The sequence below is a fragment of the Rhamphochromis longiceps genome, linkage group LG8 (genome assembly GCF_057381845.1).
Source record: "Rhamphochromis longiceps isolate RC_006_pf linkage group LG8, R_longiceps_female_GT1.1, whole genome shotgun sequence".
Classification (NCBI taxonomy): domain Eukaryota; kingdom Metazoa; phylum Chordata; class Actinopteri; order Cichliformes; family Cichlidae; genus Rhamphochromis; species Rhamphochromis longiceps.
Genome location: NC_140564.1, coordinates 25,619,910 through 25,641,958, shown reverse-complemented (window position 1 = coordinate 25,641,958; position 22,049 = coordinate 25,619,910). Strand labels below are relative to the sequence as shown.

At 38.5% G+C, this 22,049-nt stretch overlaps 1 protein-coding gene across 6 annotated transcripts in view; it reads right to left on the bottom strand.

The window, feature by feature from the left end:
• Nucleotides 1-636: 636 nt before the first annotated feature.
• ptprea (protein tyrosine phosphatase receptor type Ea) overlaps nucleotides 637-22,049 on the bottom strand; it is a 57,870-nt gene continuing 36,457 nt past the window's right edge. For 3 of the 6 annotated variants that reach the window (XM_085416714.1, XM_085416715.1, XM_085416716.1), the window contains 20 exons: nucleotides 17,363-17,440; nucleotides 16,663-16,753; nucleotides 16,111-16,184; nucleotides 13,964-14,008; nucleotides 12,607-12,743; nucleotides 11,643-11,733; nucleotides 10,268-10,344; nucleotides 10,090-10,126; nucleotides 9,888-9,985; nucleotides 8,175-8,294; nucleotides 6,985-7,148; nucleotides 6,548-6,683; nucleotides 6,248-6,397; nucleotides 5,314-5,407; nucleotides 5,047-5,123; nucleotides 4,785-4,919; nucleotides 4,441-4,566; nucleotides 2,360-2,511; nucleotides 2,082-2,217; nucleotides 637-1,955 (listed from right to left, as the gene is read on the bottom strand). In XM_085416714.1, the coding sequence (XP_085272840.1) occupies nucleotides 1,881-1,955; nucleotides 2,082-2,217; nucleotides 2,360-2,511; nucleotides 4,441-4,566; nucleotides 4,785-4,919; nucleotides 5,047-5,123; nucleotides 5,314-5,407; nucleotides 6,248-6,397; nucleotides 6,548-6,683; nucleotides 6,985-7,148; nucleotides 8,175-8,294; nucleotides 9,888-9,985; nucleotides 10,090-10,126; nucleotides 10,268-10,344; nucleotides 11,643-11,733; nucleotides 12,607-12,743; nucleotides 13,964-14,008; nucleotides 16,111-16,184; nucleotides 16,663-16,753; nucleotides 17,363-17,435 (2,088 nt within the window). In that variant the 5' untranslated portion in view covers nucleotides 17,436-17,440 and the 3' untranslated portion in view covers nucleotides 637-1,880. Of the gene's footprint in view, nucleotides 1,956-2,081; nucleotides 2,218-2,359; nucleotides 2,512-4,440; nucleotides 4,567-4,784; nucleotides 4,920-5,046; nucleotides 5,124-5,313; nucleotides 5,408-6,247; nucleotides 6,398-6,547; nucleotides 6,684-6,984; nucleotides 7,149-8,174; nucleotides 8,295-9,887; nucleotides 9,986-10,089; nucleotides 10,127-10,267; nucleotides 10,345-11,642; nucleotides 11,734-12,606; nucleotides 12,744-13,963; nucleotides 14,009-16,110; nucleotides 16,185-16,348; nucleotides 16,497-16,662; nucleotides 16,754-17,362; nucleotides 17,441-22,049 lie in introns of those variants that run through there. The other 3 variants (XM_085416717.1, XM_085416718.1, XM_085416719.1) reach the window with 3 other exon arrangements.

The window sequence follows — 22,049 nt, the reverse complement described above, 5'->3', positions numbered from 1 at the left end:
TTGATATGAAAGTTATAGTACTAATTTACAGTTAAAGTGCAACTCTGTTATGTAGAGTGAATGCAGCATTTTCTCCACACAAATATCGCATTAAGAACACCCCGCTGTCACTGATTCAAAAGCAAAACAAACAAACCAAACTGGCAGCTTAAGCTGTCTCCTGTGTATCTCACCTAAATTTGAAATGAAACATAAAAGCTGTTGCATATTGAAGACATTTTTTTGAGACACCCGCAGCATTTTCAGAAGATTTTAATATTGCAATTTGCATTTCAAAGACACTGAGAGTCAAAAAAGGGATAGGCAAAGGCAGAGCTGTAGGTTAAACAGCCTCTCCTCGAGTTTCTCAAAAAGGGTGCACGGACAGAAAAGGAGCTATGGGAAAAATAGACTTGGGTTGTTTCTTGTGCTTAACCTCACATCTCCCACAGACATATACATTTAGCGCACGAAAATATGACCAATCACTTGACAGGTTCTTGCTGTTCAGCGAATTTCACAATGTTAGCACTTTGTCATGTCAGCCTATATTTACATACAGCATCAACAAAATTGCTAATGGAGTACCAGATGGATTTACCTCAGAAAAATGCACAGAAAAGCTCAAACATTCAGATACTTTCAAAAGACTCAAACTCCACTGGACAGTTTTTATTTAAAACATTCTGCTTCCTCATTTTTACCACTGTGCCAAAACAAACCAATGGAATCTAAAAGATGTCAAAGAAGTAGACGTAGATATAATGGGCTGTTTTTGTTTCTCTGGCATTAGACAGGCACTGAAGCACCACATTGGTATATTGTGGTTTTTGCCATTACAGGACTGAGGATTAATGATGAACTTCTATTACTTCCCTGTATAGTGACTGTGCATCGTAAAATTATACTGCAATTACTACATTTGGAGACCACACTTCCTGTCTTTAAAAAGTACATATGGCACTAATTTGTGTAAAACTCTAGTCTAAAATACAAATAAAGCAGTAAACATGCTCTTCAGTATTACAGGTTCTTGGTAAAAGGCTTAGTTGTGTGCTTGTTAATGTGCAGCCACTTTAGCAAAATGCTTTTTGCTGTCTACAGACAAAAGGCAGACTCTAGTTATGTTACATCCATGTTCACTGCAGTTACACGACCTTTTGAGGTACAAAACGTTAAAGTTTAAGAATCTTTTGCGATTCTGCTACGTCTGTTGAACTTCTGCCTCAGTCCATATTTTAAAAAAACAAACTAAAACCTATGTATCGTCACCTCAGCCTTTGGTGCGTAACTTTATGCCCTCTGCATTATGGTTGATGTGATTCATTCATTCATTTTCAGACACCGTTTCCATTGGAAAAAGCATCACAATCGTGATGGCCATGTAGCTCGAGGAGAATGAAAAACAGTTTCAGTATCACCTCTAATCTCAGAAGTCATCAAAATGAAAGAATGTATGTGTACAATTAACTACAACATAAAACAAATATTAACATTCCTGCCATCTTCTCCAAATAAAAGAAAGGAATGTCATTGTCAATACATAAATACATTTACAATAACTACAGCTTTTAAAAATATTATGTGGTCAATCCAAAATAACACAAACATTTAAAGTACAATATTATACAACAAAACTAAAATCGGACTCTGAAACAACACTTCATGATGAAGAAATGATCATACATGTTGTGAAATATACATTATTAATCTAGCTTTTTCATTTACAATTCTCATCGACTGACATACCATATATTACAGCGAGAAAGGAGCTGGAGTTAATGGTAGGACAAGTGCATAGCAAAATAGAAGATTATTTTAACCAAGTTAAGGAAACGCATAAAACTGACAAACTGGCTTTAGAAAACAACATTTAAAAACCGTGTTTAAGGCAAATCTCATCATTTAAAATTGGCATAGTCTGAGAAAATGTCAACAAAGTCTTGTACCACCCTGTAGCAGAAGTCATATTGTTCCTGTGGGACGGAAAGAAAACAAAAAAGATGGTTAAAGATGGACACATAATTGCCTACAAAATCAGCGACACTCGAGCTAAAGCGAGACATTTTTCTAGTGCTTTTAAATACTTGGGAACCACTCACCACTGTTTGGACCATGTGAGGCCTCTGCATGCGTAAACTCTTCACAGTTTGAAACACGTCCAGCAGGCCTTCTGCCTTGACTCGCTCCAAGATATTGCTCAGTGCAATGAACGTACCTGTTCGCCCTGCACCAGCACTGCAGGACACACAAAGCACGAACAGTGTTTGCAATGCAAAAATCCTTCTATATTTTATATTGTCAGATAAAAAAGAAGACAACAAATGTGACAAGGTAAGTGTATATAATATTTATATGAATAGAGTTCTATGTGTTGTACCTGCAGTGTACAACAATGGGGTGGTTCCCAGACTGCTGCTGCTGTTTCTGCACTGCGGCGATAATGTCGATCATGCCTTTCCCCTCGGCCGGGATTCCGATCTCTGGCCAGCCGTGGAAGTGGAAGTGCCTGATCATCCTTGTCTGCTTCTCCTTTGAGAGGAAACCCACAGGCGGTTGAGAGATCATAATATCGTTCAAATATGATTTATTAGCAGCATATGAAAGCGTAATGGCAAGTGTGACGTCAGTACAGGTGAAACGTGCAGCAGACGAGTGGTGGACATATGGGTGAGGCCCAGGGAGGCAGGAATGTACTACAAAGCCTCTGGGAGGTGAGGCGGGTCGAATTAAATAAAATATATGAGATGGGAGGCTCCCGCTTGATAACCCTAAACACTTCCTATCCTTATTTTTCCCTCTGGCAGCCCAGAGAGCTCGATATACTCACTTAGAGATTTGTTGCTGTTAGCCAATTGTATTAGAGCCTGTCTAGCTTTACAAAGATAAAAATACTTTCAACTTTCTAAAAAAAATCCTACTCATCTTTTAACTAACACTCTACTAAGCAACTAATCTGTCATTTCACTTGTTGATATCTTTATACCATTTTCACTCACATCTGTAGTTTAAATGATTTGAAAATCATTGCAATACAGCAATTTAAAAAATATATAGTACACCTTTATTCAGTTGTAAGGTTTTATGTATCAGGACATAATAGAAAAAAAAACCTTGTCCGTAAGAGGTTTGAAAATCGGGTAAATACAAGCATACATGACAAAACATCAGCAGGGATCTTAGGTAAGCAGCTGCTGCTGGGAAGGGCTATAAGTTCATTTACAAACACTAAACTACAGTGAGAGAGATTGCTGCTGTTATTGGTTTTAGCATTTAAAACACTCGATAAATGAAACGAGACAATACATAGTTTGTCCACCAGAGGGTACACACATATTCTCTGTAATTCATAACGTTGTGTCAATAAAACGGTAGTATTTTTAAACTGCATCACTATATCGTCTTAGTAAGGACCAATGAATGAAACAAATCTGTTTGTTTCACGTCTGTAAAAGGTAAAAAATTATCTTCAGATATACTGACTTTCTTAAAAAAAAGAAGAAGAAAAAAGAAAGAAAATCACCAAATCATTATCGGTATCTCTCTGTCAAACTTTAGATCACAACATTCAACACAGCCACCAATCTTCCCACCAGTGGATCTCCCAGCAAATTCATAACATGAGGACATCTGCCCAAAAGCTAAAGCTGGAGCCACATTAGCTCATGCACAGCAGATATTCTAAAAGTGATTGGCTTAAAAAAAAAATCATACAGAAAGTGTATGATTGATGACTAAGAACCATTCTGAAAATGATTCTTAGTTATTTTACCGACTGTTTCTACAGTTTGGCTTAGTTTTCTTTAAATGACGTGGTGTAAATAACGTGGTAGTGTTCATCTGAGGTCCTATTTGCCTAATTTTAAGACGTGCTAATGGCAAGATGCTTTTAATTATTTATTTTTTAATTTTATATCCTTATCCTTATTTATTTGATACCCCTGAGCCACAGTCGCCCCGTGGCTCAGGGGGTTGGGAAGCGCATCTGTAACCGGAAGGTCGCCGGTTCGATCCCCGGGCTCTTTGTCCTGGTCGTTGTGTCCTTGGGCAAGACACTTTACCCTACCGCCTACTGGTGTTGGCCAAAGGGCCGATGGCGCGATATGGCAGCCTCGCCTCTGTCAGTCTACCCCAGGGCAGCTGTGGCTACAACCGTAGCTTGCCTCCACCAGTGTGTGAATGTGAGAGTGAATGAATAGTGGCATTGTAAAGTGCTTTGGGTGCCTTGAAAAGCGTTGTATAAATCCAATCCATTATTATTGGGTAAGAATTCAGAAGTTGTAATGGAGTTATGTTGTGTTGTGACACTTGTTCAATTTTCATATTCTAAAAACCAATTATTTTATATAAAGGAATTGCATGAAGGATCAATAAAAGCCTTTATTTCACGATAACTGATAAAGATGCAGAGCAGGCGTGTTACATTTGCCTGTATTGATAGGACAGGTTTAATTTGCTTACCGGAACAAAGGTGAGTACCAAGTCTCGTAGGCTAAAGGTTTCACACAGGGTGTCTCCCTTTAGCTCTACTGTGTAGTCTCCATAGGAGACTGAGTCCTCTGTCGGCCAGTACTGGCAACATTTGTCCTGCAAAACAGATGAACATTTGTTTACTCACAGCGATGAATAAAAGAAACTGTAGTTTAACAAGTTAAATACTTCATAAATATGAACTTAAATAAATGTACAGTTTCGTGACAAAGGCAGGAAATCAGAACTGGGACGTTTTATGTTGTGTGTATTTATTGTGTTTATTAAAGCCATCAATCATAGCTGGCTTGCAGCGATTAGTTACTGCAGCTTACCTGCTCCCTCTCCTGGAGCTCAGTGAGCATGACTATGGAGTGACATTTCCACTCCCACACCATTCTCCAAAAATCCTCCACTGTGTGCTGCAGAGGGCCCTGTGTGGCAATGTAGTAGTCCTTGTGTCTGTAGCCCTGAGTCAAATCAAAATATAAAGGACTTTATCAGTATAATATAAAGCTTCATCGGTACAATTATTTGTGTTAACACAAATACCTTAAAACCTCAGAAAGACCAAATTAGGAAATACAATATGCTCACATCTATAAAAGACGCATTGACATAGTCTGTGTACTCTTGACCTCTTCTCATGGAAAGAATTACTCTGTTGAAGTCATCTGAAATGGAAACAGTACATCATGAACACGCAGATTAAACTCAAAAACATGTTTACATTAGTAGTATGGTATTGTAAGTATTGCAAGGGACAGAATTAGAAAAACATTCTAAAGGCAGCTGCAGGCAATGTAATCTGCAGCTCAAAATTTGACATAAGTTGGTTATTTATATGGATTTCATCTTACTTACAGGGAATAATTTGCAGAACTCTGTTCTTCTTCATGTTGGCTGGGAGGTTTCCTGTTCTCATGTTCTCTTTCATTATGCGCATGTTAGTCAGTTTCTAAACAAGGAAAATCTAAATGTTACAACTTTATAAAATATTCACCGTCCTTTGGTTTATGAATCAAAACAGGGGAAATAAACTAAGCTGCAGTATTGATGATAAATCATAATGACCATTCTGTAGCACAATTGAATTCTCATGCAGCAATAGAGGAATGTATGCAAGTCAGGTTTATATGTGCAGTGGTGTGCTGATTTTTGTTTTTTTTTCTTTCACATATTTCAGATACGTTTAGACAAAGATAACCAAAGGAAATAAAAAGGCAGTTTTACATCATGATTTCATTTATTAAGAGTAAACCAGCTATCTATGTGTACGTGTCTTGTCTAAACCTAATAACGGACTTTGACCATTTGTGATCATTTGCAATGAGTTGGTCTTCTTTGCTGATTTTGAAGAAGAGTGGTTTCAGATCATCAAAATTTGCTTGATCTGTTTGATATGAAACATGTGACAAATATGCAAAAAAAAAAAAAAAAAGAAAGAACTGGGGAAGAAGCTAAGTACCTTTTGACTGCACTATATGTTCTTAGAAGTGATATGACTGAAGGGGATTGAAAAAGCTAGAATTTCTTTTGCATTGATTATTAGTGTATATTTTTAGTGCCTGCGTGGGCAGGTTCATAGTTTCCAGAACCTTCACATGCTTCATAACATTTATGAAAAGTGTTTCAATAACTGACAAATAAAAAGCTTAATAAGTTAAAATGACTAATAAAGAAACAACTGCATTTTTGTTAGGTTTTCTTTAGAGATTTCTAAGTTTAGTCTGTAATATTGTGTGAGCGTTTGTTAGATGGGATCCTTTATGGGTCTGAATGTAAAAAGAGGTTCTACCTTAAACTCTTCCTCCAGGCCAATCCGATCACCATCATTAAAGGTGTTGTGCAGTTTCTGCAGATGACCTTCCAGAGAAGAAACATCCAGTTCTGTGTCTCCATAGAGGTAGTATTCAAGCAAGGCCTGATAGATGAATGAGTACTGCATCTGGAGTGAAAATACACACAGATGAATAACACACACTATGCATGGGCCTAGTTGCAGATGATTTACTGTAAAGGATAATTCACATGTCCCACACACATGCCAGGTGTTAGCGTTACGTCATGTGGCTAACATAATCCTTCCCCAACTCACATCTGTCTGGATGAGTTGCGAGCGCTGCTCTCGTATCTTGGAGACAAACCCAAATACGTCAATTTTCTGCTCTGCGTGCATCATTTCAATCATGGCATCTATTACAATGAAGGTTCCCGTCCTCCCAACACCAGCACTGGAGATGGAAAACAAATGACACACTGAGCTGAGTGAACCATAATCCTCAGCTGACACTAGCACGTTAACAGACATCAGGAGGGAACAAAGCAACATCTGTGCTTGTAAACACATGTATTGCAATAGTCACTCCAAATGTTTCCATCTTTAGCAGAGAGATTGCTTGCCCACACACATACAAAGGGGATTTTTAAGCATAATACACTGATCTCCACAGAAACAAATTGGATAATTAAAACCATTAGGAGTAAACAGTAAAATACTGAACATTAGGCTACATTAGCTCAGCTCTCGCATACCTGCAGTGGACCACAATGGGCCCAGCGAAGTCTGGATTTACTGACTTGACCTTTTTGAGAAATTTGAGCATTCCAATTGGGGAGAAAGGAACTCCAAAGTCAGGCCAGCTGGTGAAATGGAGCTGGGTGACCAGGCGGGGAGTCTTAGCGGCGTCACTGGCCTGCTAAATAGACACAAGAGGGGGGGAAAGCCATTATCTCTTGTTGGTTGAGCATTCTGTTGAAGATCATTATCAACTCTGTCTTACTCCCAAACCAGCTAGGGAAGCAAAAACAAACCCAATAATTGTTCCTCTAAGACGAATTTGGGTCAAAGTGGTCCGACTGTTTGACTTCATATTTAATGTATCATCTAGTAAGAGTATTAGAGTTTGGGGGGATTTATATATTATAATGGTGCACTGAAATCCTTGCAGCAGTCTAGAGTAATTTTAGTTTTTCATATACTTGCAGCTTTATCATTTTCTGTTGGGGATCTTTGGATCTGTTACAGTGGCTCCAAAATAAGTAGAATGTCTGGATAGAGTTCTACTAAGTTATGGGAAGCGTCATAAGGCTTTAGTGTATTACTATGTTATTTCAGCATATGGGTAACAGAACCATGTTACCCCTAAGAATACTTGGGAAAACTACATTAACATGACATTAAATGGTTAAAAGTAGTTATTAAGTATATCAAAGCAATATCACAAAAAGTAAGTACAAATCTTTTCCAGTTTCATTTGCTACTCCAATCTGTTAGCGATGTAAGTCTCAAAAGGGGAATTTCATTTATGTTCTGTGGTTGCATGACAAAGTGCAAGGTTTTTGTGAAAGTGTTAAGAAAACTGTACGTGAGATTTCAGTTCCCAGTACCACTTAGCTCAAGATTGGTTGTTTTATGGGATTGGTAAATCTGGATGGGTGGTGATAAATACAATATATTGCTGTGATAATGGATGGATTCTGGTTTATTATGAGTGGTGGAACTTTGTTTAATTCTAGCCAAGTGTTGCTGACAAGTGCTACTATTGAGTGTTATGTATTGAGTTTAAAGACTAGACAGGAAGCTGTTAACGCTAACCAGCGTCATGGTGGCAATTGATTTTATCCATAGTTCTGGATATATTTGCTATCAGAAAAAAATAACCACAATTTATAATGTATGCATACTATGTGCAATAATAACAGAGTCAATGGTCAAAACTTACATATTGCACACAGAACTTGCGTATGGTGTAATCCACCAGGACTGTGAAGTCATCGACCGCTACCCTCACATTTCCGTAAGTCCAACAACCCTGGTCTGGCCAGTACTGGTAACATTTGTCCTGCAGAGAGATGATATCCATTAATATTAGTATTCATTTTTACTGATCTACATAGCAAAACTGATTCTCTGGCTTTTGCCATCTTAAATATAAAGCTGTGTCTTTGTAAGTGGTGCAGTGATGGAAATTAACACGATTAGCATGTTTTTGATGGCAGGAGAAAACCAAATCTCCCAGAGAAACCTGGTTCAAACCCAGGACCCTCTTTCTATAACCACGGAGACGCTGTGCTGTAATGAATAAATGATCAAAGCAACTGTCTGTGACACATCTAAAAAAGTTTCCTTTATTAAGACAAACGGGTAACTTGCATGACTTCCGTCTGTAAGCAAGCAGTTAGTATATGAGAGCGGTGAAACCACTCCATATCTATTTTTACTTGATTATGATACTACCTTGGACGACTTTATCTCACACGTTATATGACAGCTGATTTGAACACATTAACACCCTTTTTAATACTTCCCTATTTTTATCGATCCTTTGTTAATAAAGTCGCCTTTGCTCACAGTAAAAACACTTCAAGTACTGTGCTGTGAAAAAGTATTTACCCGCTTCCTGATTTTAGTGTTTTGCATATTTACCCTACTTCAGATCAAAAAAATCTTTAATGTTAGACAACAATAATCCAAGTAAATACAAAATGCAGTTGTTAAAATAATGATTAAAACCTCATTCCATTTATTAAGGAAAAAAGCTATAAAAACGTACCTCACCACGTGTGAAAAAGTAATTGAATCAAGAAATACCTTAAATAGAACCTGTTTAATAAAATGTGGTACGCTGAGAGCATCATGCTACGATCTAAAGAAGCATATATCAGTCTGGAAAAGGTTACAAAGCCATTTCTAAGGCTTTGTGACTCCAGTGAACCATTATTCACAAGTGGAGAAAACTTGTAACAGTCATGAACCTTCCCAGAAGTGGGTGGCCTACCAAAAGTACTCCGAGTGCACATCGCAGACTCATCGAAGATGTCATAAAAATATCCCGAGCAACATTTAAAGAACTGCAGGCCTCACTTGCTTCAGTTAAGGTCAGTGTTCAAGATGAGGGAAGATATAAGAAAGACACTATCCAGTGCAAACGTTTTGTAAAGTTTGTGTACAGTTACATATTGTATAAAAACATTGCAGCATTTTCTAAGTAGATCAACAGTCAACCATTTCTCACATAGAGCCAGGTAGGTTTGGATAGCTTTTTTTTTCCTTAATAAATTCAAAACTACATTTTGTATTTAATCCGGTTATTTTTGTTTAATATGGAAATTTTTTGATACAAAACATGTAAGTGCAACAATAAGAAAGTAAAAAAGAAATCAGGAAATCAGGAACAGGGAAAATACTTTTTCCCTTAACATGTAGCAGAGAAACAGGCATCAGACAAGATAACATCATCTGACACCACCTTTGACCACAACCAATGAAATCTATATTTAAATGTGCTTAAGGGAAACTTTACTTTTCACTTCCCTTGTCCAAAATGCTGTTAGAGACGAGAGTTGGTGGAAGAAGCAAACACTGTAGTTATAGCTGTAGAGACCACATGACAACTGAAGCACTCCCGTTATGAACAACGTTTAAAATCACTTACTTCTTTTCTTTCTTTCAGATTTGTCAACATAACAACGGTTGATACTTTCTGCTCCCAAATCATCCGCCAGAAATCTGCTACGGTGTCTTCTTTTGGACCTAACAGATCCCCCCCCAAAAAAAAATTTAATTAAACCACAATTTAAAACTAAAAATATATATAGAGATAATTATGTCATGTTTCTAAATGCCCTATAGCTTACCTTGTGCGCCTATGAATTTGTTCTTTTCCGTGAAACCCTATTTTTTTAAAAATCAAAAATAAATATAGGATTAATAATCTTCACTGTTTTTCACCTGAAATGGTAAAGATCAGACAAGTATTTAAATGCTCAAGAGTTCAAGCTCAAATTCACTATTTTGGCACAAAAAAGGACTCACATCAATATAAGAGGCATTCACATAGTCTGAACAGGGATTTCCCTCCAGCTCTGTTAACACCACTCTAGAATGATCATCTGCAATGAAAAGTACCACAAATTTAGCAAAAATGTAACTTTTAAATCAGTTTACAATGTGTATCATTACTACATTATTAAAAATGATTATAAAATATATATATTGAGAAATATACTTTTGCTTTCTTGGAGATGGCTGGATGAGAAGATTAAAGCATGTCTGTGCAGTCTGAAGCCACAATCAGCAGACTGCCTGACTAATTTGGCATTAAGCCTTTAAACAAGCAGTAACTTTTTTAAGGCTCTTCTGGTTTACTGTCATTTGTTTACACTATTTGTATATATTTACAGCAGACCCGTATTCCCTTAAACCCGGAGAAAGCTGAAAATGCTGCACTCAGTGTATGTTCAAGTGATTCCCAATGTCATCATTTTGGTATTTGGTCTCCATTTAAGAAGGCCTGAAACAGTTTTCTCTCAGTGGAGTCTGTTGAAGTACAGTGACCTGAGTGTTTTTGATGGAATTGGATGTTTTGGCTCTGCAGAGACAACGCAGCTGCTTGTTGATAGCACAGAGACGTACTGTGATTACTGATCTGCAGAGCTAACACAGCAAGGACTATATGAAACGCTATGACATAAGAACCGTAGAATGTAACCACCTTTGTTCTTACAAATTTGTTTACCACTTCCCCTTGAAATTAAGCAATTATTTATATTTTATACTATTCATCTGTGGCTCTTGGGCAAACCTAGTCTCATTATAAATTCTATAAAACCTGTATTTCACAAATCTGGCTTCCAACAATCACTAATCTGTCTTTAACGTGGTCATAGCTCTGACTGTGTCAGCACAGCAGCCCCTCCAACCTGCTGTTCAAACTTTCAGTTTGCAAGGTGCAGCCAATCATAATACAGCTGGGTGGGGGGTGGAGCTACACCAAGGCCAAGATGAGGATGAGGATTATTCTGAAGAGTCCAAAAATAGAAACATGGCTCCGTAAAAGTATAGGAAGTATATATTTCAAGTCTTTGTGATAGGGTGACTAGAAGGTTTGTATTAAAATAAGTGGTAGCTCTTGCCTTGAAAGCAAATGAACATGTTTCCATGGAATTCAAACCATTTATTTAAGGTGAAGAACAGTTTAAAAAAACCTAAACCGTGATGCATTGTGAAAATACAGCAGAAACCGCAAGTAAAAAAGATTTGTGATGAAACCACTTCATTGCAACTGCACACACAAACTCTTCTGAAGAATCTACTGTAGCAAGGGAAACAAGAGTGTTTGAGGCATGTGACACATGGGACAGGAAGCTTGTAGGTGTGACTCAGAAAACTGAACAGAAAGTATACTCACAGGGAAGGATGTTGGGGTATCTGTTCTTCTCCTTATTTTCTTCCTTGTTTGCTTCTTCGTATGTCCCTTGGGGATTACCCCCTGGCAAGGACTGCAAAATAAAATGATAGTTTTGAATATACGCGCACATAATGAAAAATGATTCGTCAGCAGCTCACGGCCAGTGCATTGTGTTCTGCTCTATGCAAGGCTTTGTTCAGCCTTAGTGTAGGCACTTCCTCTGCTGCCTGCCATAAACAGTTCTCCATTAAAAGCTGAGAACTTCAGCTTCCTCTGTCTGTACTGATAAACCATCTAAATGAAATCATACTTCAATGTGTTAACATAAAGCATGAATCATACTCTTTATTTTGACACAAATTCTAAATCATAGACACATATAGACGAAGGGGTATTTTTTCCATCTGTGTGGGTGTATGTATCAGACCAGTATCAGATCAGTTATGTGTCATGGGAGGTGCAATAAATAAAGCTCCCGTAGTTTTCCCTGAACAAAAATACACATGTAAGTCATGGTTTTGAACTCTTGCTCACATATGAACATGGAGAACATTACAGTTATGGGAAAACCCTTTCAGTCCAGTTTTGGATAGTTTGTGATAGTTTTGTTGCCACAACACAGATATGACCAAGTTTGACCATTGTAAATCATTTCACACAGTGTTACTGAGTAACACTGCGTGAAGGTTTAAAATGTAAGTAACTAAATTTCACTGGTAAATCATGCATAGAATTAGAGGTGGGGAGGCACTTGCAGTGTGTTTAAAAAAGGAAAAAAGTGAACCAATATTTCAACAGACCTACAAATGCACATGAATGCACCATAATAGCCCTGCCTCACATGCCTGATGTAAGCATCACTCTGATTGTTTAAACCACACAAAACTGCTTTGTGACTACCGTTAACTACCGCTAATCTAACTTCCAGGAAAAAAATAAAATAAATAGAAGTGGGGCGGCTTACATTGTACTCCTCCCTGAACAGCTTGCCATCATCAGCTGAGCGGAGCCTGTATTCCTCCTCTAGGTGGTCAACTGGGATGGGCAAGTATGTCTTGGAGGCAGAAGAGGATCTGGGCAGAAGAACCACCGTCTGTTGCTCTGTGGGGAGAAGAGACAGTGGGTTTATCACCCAACCTAAGCTGATTTCTTTGTTTGGTTTTAATATTTTGCCATTAAATTATTTGTTGTGTTCAAATAAAATTTACATTAGCATCATTCAGCTTAGTATTTAAAAGTTGTCTGCTATTAATAAATCAAATTGGTGTCACTGTGATATTTAGCTATGTTAAATGAGTAGTTGAATGTAATTCAATGCAAAACATTTGATTTGGTTTATTTAGAAAAGTGGTTCCCAACCTTTTTGTCATGTGGCAAGGGAATCATATCTCAATTACTGATTTCACTTTAGGGGGTTACTTTGCACAACCTATATAATATTATGCAATATACTAGTTTCATATGTTTTTTTCTACAGTTCACCGTATGATTACCACTCTAATTTTATCAGTAATTTTAGGCAAATCATTGGTTTAACTAATAGCTAATACTTTATTTTATCAGATCTCATTGGCTAACTATTTTGACTGTCTATTAGCTACTTTTAGACACATGCTGTAGTTACTTAAACACTTTAAATAGCTAAAGCACTTATTTGCTAGTGTTACTTCCATAATTTCAATGGTATACTAGCTCCTTTTAGCTGACATCTTGAATGTGTATCTGTTAGCTGCCTTTAGCTGACTATGTTGACAGCTTAATTATTAGCCATGCATTTCAGCTCTCGCTAACGTTATTTTCAGCTGTAATTTCAACAATTTGTCTACTTCTTTGTGGTATTATGACCATTTATCCACTCCTTTTAGCTGTTTACACTATTCTAGCCTATTAAATAGCATTACATATTCTGAAGACTGTCTGACGCTATTTAGTAAAAGACTAGACTAGTTCAGTCTACAATAGCGCACCTTGGGACTGAAGCATATCTGGTTGGGAATCACTGAATTAGTTTACTGAACTGCTTTACAATGAATCAAAAAACAAAATCATGACCAAACTGCTTTTCACCCATATGTGATGCTGGTGCGTGTTTGCTAAACAGGAAACAGAGTGCAAGTACTGGATGATCACCACACATCAGACATTAAAACCCAAAAAACCCAAAAGGAACCCCAGGGAGAACCCATTTACACCATCCCACAGGTTTGCCAGCGCACTGGCAAGGCATTCTGTTAGCGTCACAATTTGCAAAATACAGACTGGAAAAGTACTGAGAGAGGGTTAGTAAAAGGTTCCTGATACTGCCACCCTGTATACTTGACCTGGTGGTATAATGGTGTATAACGACTCAGTACTGTGTCCAAGCTCTAAAACATAACACACACATCACATCACTTGTAACACAGACATGTACAGAGGACAACACAGCACTGTGATCAAGCATTGCATTTCATTCATTGTGATAATGTAATCCTCATAGATGTACTGTGTACAAATAAAAAACTTGTATGTATATACACTCAGAGGCCACTTTGTTAGGTACACCTGTTGAACTGCTTATTAACAAATATCTAATCAGCCAATCCCATGGCTGCAACTCAGTGCATTTAGGCATGTAGAAATCCTTAAGACAATCTTCTGAAATTCAGGAAGAGCATCAGAAAGGTGATTTCTGAGATTTTGAACGTGTCATGGTTACTAGTGCCAGATGGGCTGGTCTTTTCCCTCACAACCATCTCTAGGGTTTACAGATAATGGTCCAAAATAGGAGAAATTATCCATTGAGCAGCAGTTCTCTGGAGTAAAATGTCTCATTTATTTAAGAGGTCAGTGGAGAATGGCTTGATTATTTCAAGCTTATAGAAAGGCAACAGTAACTGAACCACTTGTTACAACCAAAGTACACAGAAGATCACGTCTGAACGTACAAAATGTCGAACCTTGAAGCAGCTAGACTACAGCAGCAAAAGATCATATACAGTGTCACTCCTGCCAGCTAAGAACAGGAAACTGTTACTACAATTCACACAGTCTTACCAAATTTGGACAATGGAGGATGATGAGTCTGGACTTCAATGATATTTGGATGGTAGGGTCAAGATGGCATAAACAGCATGAACAACAAACACAAACAACAAGCATGGATCCATACTGCCTTATATCAACAATTCAGGTTGGTAAAGCTGTGTGGGATATTTTCTTGGTGCAGTTTGGGCTCCTTAGTACCAATTACCACTGTTTAAAAGCCACAGTCTGCCTGAATATTATTGCTGACCATGTTTATGCCTTTATGACCACACTGTACCCATCTTCCAATGGCTGCTTCCAGTAGGATAACATGCAATGTCACAAAGCCCAAATCATCTATAACTGGTTTCTTGAACATAACAATGAATTCACGGTACTTAAATGGCCTCCACAGTCACCTGATCCCAATTCTGTTGCAAACGTTTGGCATGTAAGAAACAGGAGATTCACATCAGCCAAAAAGTCAACAACAACTGTATGATGCCATCAGCAAGGTGCCAAAATCAAAATGCTTCTGGCACCTTGCTGAATCTAATCAATGAAGAATTAAAGCATTCTAAAAGCAACAGGAAGTCCAGCCAAAGACTAGCAAAGTATACCTAATAAAGTGACCAGTGAGTGTATAATGAATGTAGACAACAATAAGCGATAAAATTTAAAAAAAAAAAAAAAAAAAAAAGCAATACAGTGTATATTTTATAGTTTCATTATACAGACATATTACTTTAATTAATCAATCTTTCAAATCGTGTAGAATTTAGAATTAAAAAGCAATTAAGTACTACACTTCCCTATCGAGTGAAAGTTTCAGTTTCATATAAAATACTTTTGTAATATGACACCGTTTCATGTTTAAAATTATTGTGATCGGCAGCAAGATGTCAACAAGATATAACAACAAATTTGGGGTGTGTTGTGTATTTTGTTTCCCCTTAGCTCAGTGATATACTATTTCCCATTTGGATAAATACAACATGCTCTCTACATTCCTCTGTAGCGTTAGACAAAAATATACTTCCAAAAGAAGATTGAAACATGTTCAGTGAGTTCAGCAAGTTTCCTGTAAGAGCTGATAGGTCCTGTCATGTGGTACTTTACATGAAACTATTATGATGTCGCTACAAGTTGTCAAAAACTGCTCAGAGAGAAGAACTACCCTTTGTACCAATAACGTTCCAAACTAATCTTACATACGCTGTCAAAAAGCTATACAAAGTGGTAAAGATAATAGAGCGTTTTGTTTTTCACATCAACCACAGGAAGTTTAAAACAACCACAAGGCAATGGTGGGACAACCTGCATATACAGTTACAAATATAAAACCTCTTTGCAGCTCCCTATCGATGCATATCTTAATCTCTAGCCTGTTTTTCACTTTAAGTTTCTGTTTCTATGCACCACGTTTTAACTCTACAACCTACAATGTGTCTCACAGTGTTACCTTGTTCCTCCAGGATGCCATTTGGTATCTTCTTGTCAACTGTTGTGACTACAGCTTTCCTCTGGTTTTTTAACCTGCAAGGAAAAGAACAGAGACGTTACCGCGATGTAAAACACAAGAAAAGATGATGACATGGTAAAATCATCTACGCTGTTTTCGTTTAACCAAAGTTCTTCATTGTAGTTAAATTATAACATCTGCCAAAAGATAACCTTGGAAAAAAAGCTATCCAACCTACCATCTGAAACTTGAGAAGCTATTTTTTCTCATTAGCTGATGTCAAGGAGAGACAGAGTTGTAGTCTGAATGCGGTACAGAATTTGTTATTCACTCTGTTAAGTTGCCTACTTCTACTGTCACAGTCTTTTCTGTTCGAAGCATGAGAGGGAGTCAGCCTACAGCACTTCCTGACGGGGCTCCGCCTTAATGACTAAAGGAGGAAGTGTTTGTCACCGGAGCTCTGCCCCTGAGCCTGGCTAATAGCCAGTGAGTGAAGAGCAGGGAGAGGGATAAGGTGAAGTAACTGAATCCCAGCAGGGTGGGAGTTTTTACCTGAGGAAGTACCAGGCTAGCAGTGCGATGATGAGCACCAGCAGGGACACAACCAGCACAGTGGAGATGATGTATTGGTTACCTGTGGTTTCTGTTTAAAGGAGAAGGAAAGTCACAGCCAGGGGTCATGTAACACCACCAACAAAGAAACAGGAAGAGGGGGCAAGACTGATAATATATGTGCCTGTGTGCGCAAATGCTCTGCAGCATTCATGTGTGCATCACATGAACTCATCACATAAATACTTGATGAAGCAAAGCACCTCCAGTAAACTCTTGTGGCCACAGAGCTGATTTAATAACTGGCCTTAGCAGTATTTTGTCTATAGAGATAAGCATCAGCATATTTCATCCTCCTGGAGTGTCGATCAGAAAACAACAGACTCTTAGAGTGGCGACTCAACCAAGAGTCACAGCCACACAGCCGACCATTATCTGTGTTTATAAAGATGTACAATAAGCCTTAAATTACTGTCCAGGGTTCCTGAAGTTCACTGTGATCTGGTAATAACAAGGCTGTGTAAGAAAAAAAGGCTATTATCAAGCTGATGCCTGCATTGCAGAAGATGCATTATAATTATATCTTATGGAAAAGCACCGAGTGCAGTGTGTGGGGATGGGATCTGGTCGCTGTCACAGATTGTTGAGTGCTGTGCAGTCTCACAGATTAAGGTAGAAGTGACCTTGTTTGTGCTCTTACCGTCATTACTGTTGTTGTTCACTGTTGTGGAATTGTTTGCTGTTGTTGTCGTGACAAACAAAAGTAGAACCATTGTGACTGCAGAAAAACAAAATGAAGACGGATATTAAATTTAGTGCCAGACATGCCTGCAAACTCAAGATTCATGTGGATGTGGGAGTTGGATAATATCACTATTCAGAGGAAACAAAAGCCATGGTTGGTTGATATGAGGCTCATTTCTTTATTCATGACCGTTGCTTTCAGGAATGTGCTCATCGGTGCAAAGTTCGCTGGGACACAATGGAACAACACACTCATATCCTGGTCATTCATCAGTGCTGTCATAAAAACCCCAGTGTAATGCCAAACATGTCCACATGGTGGCACAATAGACCAGTTTTTTTTTTTTATTGTTCTTTGTTTTGTTTTTTTTAAATCTGGTAAAAAAAAATAACATAGTTCCTTAATAAATCCAGCAATAAAGCATCCAAAGGTAATACACAGGCCAAGGAAAAACACATCCTTTAAAGCTTTCATTTAAAGTAATTTCATATGAAAGGGGTTTCACATGATGGTTAAGGTTATGGCAGCACAATTATTACAACCATTTCGACTCATCAATGTATTTTCAGATTAGGAAAGAAGTTAGTAGTCTTAACAACTGTTTTCCTTCGGCAGTTTCCAATGCAATTCAATTCCAGGAATAGGGCTTTAAAGTTAAAGAAACCTCCCACAGTCACACCCCATGTGTGCCAGCAAAAGCACTAGATGTCATATGACGTTGAGCTATAAATGAATGTCCTATCCAAGTTGAGAGTACGATCACGAGGCATGAAATCAAGCGACGCACACCAAGAGGTTTCACAAAAAACATTAGATACTCTTCCTTTTGTCACCTTCACTGCTCGCAAACGCAAATGTTTGTTCAAATTCACAAATATACAAGACTTGCACACACACACAGATTTTCAGATTGTCCTTGTACAGTGACATCCAAGAGTCGCAACTGAATTATCTTTTTGCCATTCGTAGATGGAACCAGATAATTTAATTGATTCTAATGTTTGAGCAGTCAGACTGGATTCACATCGGACTGATTTAAGCACCTCTTTTTAAAAAAAGGAAAGAAAAAAGAAAAAAAAACTACTGGTGGGATTTAAAAACCAATAAGCCTTGAGATGTTTCCACCTTTAAAAAGTTTTTTTTTTTCACCAAAGCATTCCAAAAGTTGGAATTTCAGCAAAGGGCACCAACACAGAGCTTCTATCACACCATAATGAAGTGTGCGCTTTCTCTCCCCAAGGCTGCAGGTGTGCCTGGGAGAGAGAGCGTATGTGTGTGTGAGGTGGAGCTTTGCAGCTGCAGTGAAAAGAAAACCCAGGCCAAGTGCATAGTCAATGAAGACACTGTGTTGAAGCCTCCACGCTGTGCCGCAGTGTCCTGTAATGGGTCCAGGCAGGACACCAAAGGAATGCTGAGGCAGCAGAGCAGAGACACTGACCACAGTGGGGAGAGAAGGCGCAGAAGGTCCAGGTCAATAATATTTCCTGGAGCAATTAATAAACCCTGACATGTCAAGCCCCTGCTCTGTGGGGAAGACTGATGAGAGAATTCTAATGAGAAAAGAGGAAGAGGAGGAGCCCCTCCCCACCCCCGTTTCTCCAGCTCTGTCTTTGCTCTTATCCCCCTCTTTAAGGTCTTCTCTGCAAATGTCACAGGCTCGGATGAGGGGGGAGGTTATTGAGTTGAGTTTGTACAGTGTGTGAATCCTTGGGGTAGGCTTGGTGTATCTGTGATGTGGAAATAGATTTGCAGCACCATTTGGGACTTTCCTCTACACAGGCTGCACTGAATTTTATGTATCCTGCTTCTGTCTGTTTGTGTATACGATGGCTCAGCAGGGACACCCAGCGGAGTGCTCACAGCCAGGCCTATGGCTGTGTCTTGTGGTTAAGTGTTGCTGCTTCTTCTAAGCTTCTCCCAGTTCATGGCTCCCGTATCATCTCCAGAGATGTCACCCTGTCGTGTTTTTGCCTCCAACCCCCTGTGTGACTCAACTACTCCTTTGGGACTACATGCTGTTCAGCTTCTGCTTTCCAGCTTTTCCCGTCTTGTCGGTGCAGTGGTCTCCTGTCTGACCTCATTAGCATCTTTGAGGAGATCACCAACTTCCTTTCCTCTCTTTTTGTGAGGACATTTCTCACACTATTATACTATTAATAACACTACCGACTATTACTCTGGATAGCTAACTCAGCAAAAAACAGCTGTCCTTTAGTTAGGGTCAGATCCTAGTCAAACAGTTATAATCACATTTTGTGTGCTCTCATCTGTGTATTGTCCTTTGTGCATTTACCACTCAGCAGCTAGCCACCAACCGTTAGCCATAAAGAAAATAGGTCATGGGAGATGGAAGCTTCGGGGAGGGGGGGCATCTTTATTTTATTATAGGAGACATGTCCAACTAGCTTTGGGGAAGGGGATTGTCTTGGCCAGCTAGACAGCTACTCATTTCAGTGGCATGCATGACCCAGGTTACCGAAGCATAGAGTTACCTCTGTGGCATATTTGCTTATCCTGGGCTACAGAATGGAAGGCATCAGCTATAGAAAAGGAACAACTTGTGTAGATGGGATGTGATAAAAGTAGAGGATGAGATTTCTAATATAAATCAATGCAATATTAGTTAAGCACCATCTGTGTATGTGCTGGAATACTGGAAAAAGAAATGCTTACTATATATTATGTATATATATCTATGTATAATAATATTATAAAAATAAATCACATTTTATGCTTACTCTAGTATATTCCATTTATCCTATCTGCGCTGCTTTACCACACACATCTTTTTAAAAAAATGAATGCTACATATAGTGGACTGGGCTAGTGGACACTGACAGGAAAGATAATGTCATTGCTCATATTCTTTGACAGAGTGCAAAGGCTGATTTCTGGCTCTAACTCATGTATCTTTCTGTGGTTTTGTGCAACTACAGGAAATTGTTTAATATGAGGCACACTATATGAGAGTAAGTTAAAGAGAACATGGAACATGTAATTTACAGAGAAGTTACAGCAGGAAAAATCAGTATCACATCAAATTTTTAAGCTCGCACTACTTTCTTGATTTTTCTAATAATTTGTTTTTTTTGTTGCTGTTTTTTTTTTTTAAATCTATTAAGAAGTTTACGGTCACTGTCAAAACCGAACCTTATTTCCTTAGCATGCCTACATATTAGTGGGCACAATCCTTGTTTCAGGAATTAAGTGCATTTAAGGCCAATCTGAGACAGCAAAGTCCTTTAGGGAAAAATGTCTTTTTTGCGTTTTCTCTACCACAACTGAGCAGGGAAACGCTAAACAAGATTTTGTGTTAACAGAACTATAAATTTACCAACTAATTTTAGGCAAACTTAAATACAAAAGACCCAAATTTGACATTTCTCGTAAAAATCCTGTTAGGAAGGAATTACTTCACAGCTGAGTTGGTTCAGGCATCTGCTTTGAAGGCTTTCTAGCAACATTTCTTTAGAGATTTTTCAGGAAACTCTTTAGAGGGATTACATATCTAATTTGGTCTTAGAATGCCTTGGGATCTCAGGAGGAAATGACAACCATTGCTATGACACAATATGTCTGAATAACCTCGCCTACAGCACTTTGGTCAACCTGTGTAGTTAAATGTGCTTATAAATAGATTTACTTGACCTGACTGTTTCCTGTATATGTTCGTTGCCATATAAGAAATCATTTTATCATAATACCATAAAACTGATTCACCTAAAAGTCACCACTATGGAAACTGTTAGCAGAGACCTTTGGCACGTGGTGTGCACTGTGTGAGTCACAACTGATTTGACTGATTATACCCTGCTTCCTCTGAAAACCAGCGTACTTCATAACATACGCACACATGCCCAGATATCAGTAAGACAAATCACACAAATATAAAGATCTTCATTCTAACTCTAAAAATGAAAAGGAGGCCCCCTGGTTACATGAGTGGTAAAAAATATTGTTGTGAGGCAACAAGATCAATGACCCCTGGCTATGAGCTAACAAGGCGTGGGAACGTGATAGCTGGATTGTGTTCACATCTTAATAATGCGTGGCTACAAGATACAGATTCTGTTGTTTACAGACCACAGCTGGAGAGCTCTGTAGAGATAATATCGCGTGAAGCAAAAACATCTTGTGGCGACACGGCAATATTTTCCCTATTCATGTCACCAGGGAGGCTTTGTAAAAAGGCGATGTGGGAATTCTGAGTCATGGTGAATCTATTCCCAAATCAGTAGTCTGATAAATGTTTTTCCCTGACACAGTTGTGTTTTGGAGGATGAGCTATTGCTCTCTGTGGAATTGTGTTTTCCTTGTGGTGTGCTCCATGGTCTGCCATTCTTTCAGTCTAGGTTAAAAAAAAAAACACCACAGAAGTGACATAATGATACCCCTGGTCTTCCATTGTCTCACTAATTAGCCCTAGGATCTTAACTGTCAGAAAGACAAGCTTGTTACAATTAGAAGATAAGACAGAGAAATTGGCTGTCCTTGCATTTGACAGAAACGGTGTTCTCGGGACTGTCAGTTCTACTGAACGTGGCTTCTCTGGGCACAGAGTCTCTCTGTCCATTCAGATACATCAGCTTGGGAATTCAGAGAATGGGTTGTGGGTGTAGGGGTGATGTGACAGGCTGAAGAG